This window comes from Melanotaenia boesemani, chromosome 3 (genome assembly GCF_017639745.1).
Source record: "Melanotaenia boesemani isolate fMelBoe1 chromosome 3, fMelBoe1.pri, whole genome shotgun sequence".
In the NCBI taxonomy this organism is placed as follows: domain Eukaryota; kingdom Metazoa; phylum Chordata; class Actinopteri; order Atheriniformes; family Melanotaeniidae; genus Melanotaenia; species Melanotaenia boesemani.
In genome coordinates this window covers 21128241-21131653 of record NC_055684.1, presented here as the reverse complement: position 1 = coordinate 21131653, position 3413 = coordinate 21128241, and the positions used below count along the sequence as shown (strand labels likewise).

The 3413-nt window shown below is 34.4% G+C and overlaps 1 protein-coding gene across 3 annotated transcripts; it reads left to right on the top strand.

The window, feature by feature from the left end:
* LOC121637323 lies at positions 1 to 3413 on the top strand. Of its 3 annotated transcripts, none has more exons than XM_041981402.1 (6): positions 1 to 205; positions 371 to 519; positions 886 to 962; positions 1854 to 1955; positions 2756 to 2854; positions 3086 to 3413. In XM_041981402.1, the coding sequence occupies exons 1-6, from the start codon at positions 98 to 100 to the stop codon at positions 3256 to 3258; spliced, it is 708 nt and encodes a 235-aa protein (XP_041837336.1). In that variant the 5' UTR covers positions 1 to 97; the 3' UTR covers positions 3259 to 3413. The 3 variants fall into 3 exon arrangements, with proteins under 3 accessions (XP_041837336.1, XP_041837338.1, XP_041837337.1); XM_041981404.1 differs by having other exon boundaries at positions 371 to 521; positions 891 to 962; XM_041981403.1 differs by having other exon boundaries at positions 7 to 205; positions 1857 to 1955; positions 3086 to 3412.

The window sequence follows — 3413 nt, the reverse complement described above, 5'->3', positions numbered from 1 at the left end:
GTGTGCAGAGGGGTGGGTGAATTGAACAGAAATAATTGGTCAGTAATATAAATATAAGACAAGCATGACAGACAGGAGGAGCACTCACTGAACCAGAATGAAGACTGTGTGTGTTGCTGCTGTTTTGCTGAGTCTCATCTCAGTGTGCCAACCTGCGCCACTGGAGTGTAAGAACCTGACAAAAACTGTAGACCAAGGTTCAGATGTAAGTCTCTTTCCACATTTAAATATAACACTGCAGTTTTCAAAGTGCTTTCCCAGAAAAAAATACTGAAACATTTGAGCAAGATCTTTTCTGAAATGCTTAACTTATTTAAAATATGTACAAACTCACTGAAACAGACAAAATTACCTTCATTTGTTGTTCCAGGTGCTTGGAAGATGGTACATTATTGGAGTGTCCACAACTTACTGCTGGTTACAAGCGATATTTAATTCTATAGTGGCTCCAAGTTTTCTTGTGGACGTCACCGCAACAGAGAGACAGCACTACTATGACGTCAATGTTACACTGAAATCGTAAATATTTTTTTTTTCATTTCTAAAAATGAGTCCATTTATTCACATGAATGTCCACATAAAATGTTCACAGAGTACAAAACATTTTTCCAAAATTGTCTTTATCATAACTGATCAACTCTTAATTAATATATGACAGCTTATAATAAATTTGGTCATTCAAGTTGAATACAGTAAAAACAATTTTCTTTGTACTATTTGTGTTTAAACACAATTAAAATGTGTTTAAACCTAGAAAGATTTAGGGTTCTGGTGCATTTTAGAAGCTTTATAATTTTTTGGGAAAATGTGTTTGGACGTCACTTTATGTTTTCAGTATGCTGATATACTCCTCTTTTTCTTTTTTAATTAATAATTCCCCTACAGGTTTACTTATTGTGATAGTGAGACCTTACAATTGTTCTACGCGGTCAACTCCATGTATAACACTGATGGCCAAAAAAGTAAGAATTTTTAAGAATGTGTATGCATTGTTGATCCTGTTCTCTGGGTATTAAATTGTAACACTGCAGAATTTCATTGATACGTAAACTGCTTCTGTGTTGGTGTTATAATTATTCAAAAATGCTTAGATTTGATCCATCTTAACGTTTTATGACTACTGCAGTCCCTTTGGGCACTTTAAAATGATTGGAGGTCACTACAATTATATCTGCAAAGGTGGAGGTTATGTTTATGGCAGCTTTGGTTTGTCTATCTGTCTGTTAGTCTGTTAGCAACATAAATAAAAAGGTTATGGATAGATTTTGATTATATTTTCAGGAAATGTTAAAAATGAAATAAGGAACAAGTGATCACATTTTGGGGCGATCTGGACCACCGTCTGGTTCCAGGCATTTTTTCAAGGATCCTTTGCCAAAGGGAGATAGGGATAATTTTGCCATTAGAGCTTTTAACTCAACAAATAACTCAAAAATAAATAAATAAATAAAAAATAAGGAAAAAATAATTAAATGATGACACTATGGTATGTTAAATAACAGCTAACTGTGATTGCCGCCATTAGAGAAAATGTAAATTCTTCAATAACATCAAGACTATTAAAGTCATTTGCTTCATCTTGGTGTCTAAGGGTAAGTTTCCAGAGTCAATGATTCTAAATAAGATTGTGGTTTTTCTCAGGCAAGTTACCCTGTGGCTTGGTGCTTCTAGTTGTTTATGTTTTGCAATATTTTTACAATTTGACAAATATTTCTTTTTGCTGATAACCAAGTAATGTAATATAGTATAAATAATGATATATATATATATAATGTTTAACACCTTATGATGACATCTTATAACCATGATGATATGGCCTTATATCATTGGAACAACTCCTCTAATGTTTCCAACAGATCTCAAGATGGAAGAAAAAGGTGTGCTGCTTCAGAGTGGATGTCCAGACTGCCTTGTTATATCGGGAGATAACGATGCTGGAATCATTGCAATTCTCAGTAAGAACAACATAAGTATAAGAAAATTAGTGGCAAAAAGTGATTTAGGTTATAAGTGTGTAAATCTTGTCCATGACTTATTAACTTTTAACTTTATGTGCTGCTGGTCTTTTAGCATGTAATAATAGAAACAAAATATTGGTTATTGTCAGGGTGTGGAGTAATACAGCTGGCATAGCCCTAAATAACCTTACTGTTCTGCACAGGGTGAGGTCAACGAGAAAAGCCAGCAATTAGGTTTTAAAATCACTTGTTGTCATGCAATGTGTATGTTTTATTCATACAGTTTCAACACTTGTGAACAAAACTAGTCTGTAAGTTGTCTACCTGGGCTAGGGCTTCCCTTGGTTATCCTAGAGAAATGTGCTGTTCTGTCCACCTTGCAAGCACAATTCTTCATCAAAACATACAGGCAAGAAGAAGCATCCTATCCTGTTGAAGTCCATTCATTAGAATCCCATTTGAAGCCCCGTTATTAGCTTACAAATAAAAGAAACAAATTCAAACTCCTAGACTCACTAAATAAAGAGCTGTCCCTCTGATTGGGCCTAATGGCCTTTCTTACTCTTTTATTCAGTAATGGGTGCTGCATGTATATCTCAATGTAAGTTTTAGACAGCAGCCACATCCACAGTGGAGGAACGAAGAAGCTACAGTTGGACTCAGCTGTGTCCTCATCTTCATCTTATTATATTTGTTATGAAAGAAAGAAAAGTATAGTGTGCTAGTATTTGTAAATTGTAAATACAGTGAAAATTCAATTAAAAGACTTAATCATGAATGTGTCACTTCTTCAACAGGTCGAAGACCAGTCATTACTGCTGATGAGCTGCAAGAGTTTGAGAAACAGGCAGAATGTCTTGGCTTCTACAAACCCCAGATCTTTGGTTCAGATCACGGTGAGTTTCTAAATCTTATATCATATTGAATCTTCAGCATTTGTCTCATAGAAGTGATCTGAAAAAGTAATATTGCAGAGAAAGGCTGTTTTAGTGATTTTTATCATTTTATTCGTTTGGAGTGTTTTAGTAGTACCAGTGTAGATACACATTTACCTCATTTGCCAAGAAACAATGTGATGTTTTCTCTGATTACAATATTTTTAATTTTCCTTTTTGCTTCCTGCACAGACTTAGGAAACTGTGGGAATACTGACTTTGAGTCTCCAGAAGTAGCATCTGTGTTTCCACAAAGACTGAAAAACATGTTTTCAGAGCTCTTCACTTGCACAACAGATTCAGTTCTTTATTATCCACGTTCTGCTTTTAGATGGGTTCAGCAAACATGGGCCAGTTTATGGTGATGAATATAAGATGATAATATGGTACTAATAATGCAGAATGATGTTATGATGTAATAATAAACGTTTAATAATTTTATTCATGGAAGAGTAACTGATTTTTATCTGACCCTGTTCCCAAAGGACTGAGCTAATTAGCAAAAAAAAAAGCATTTAGA

Coding starts and splice junctions, on each gene's coding strand:
- LOC121637323 (XM_041981402.1), top strand. CDS start 98: ATGAAGACTGTGTGTGTTGCTGCTGTTTTGCTGAGTCTCATCTCAGTG. Junction 520..885: donor GTCAATGTTACACTGAAATC/GTAAATATTTTT, acceptor ATTCCCCTACAG/GTTTACTTATTGTGATAGTG. Junction 1,956..2,755: donor TGGAATCATTGCAATTCTCA/GTAAGAACAACA, acceptor CTTCTTCAACAG/GTCGAAGACCAGTCATTACT.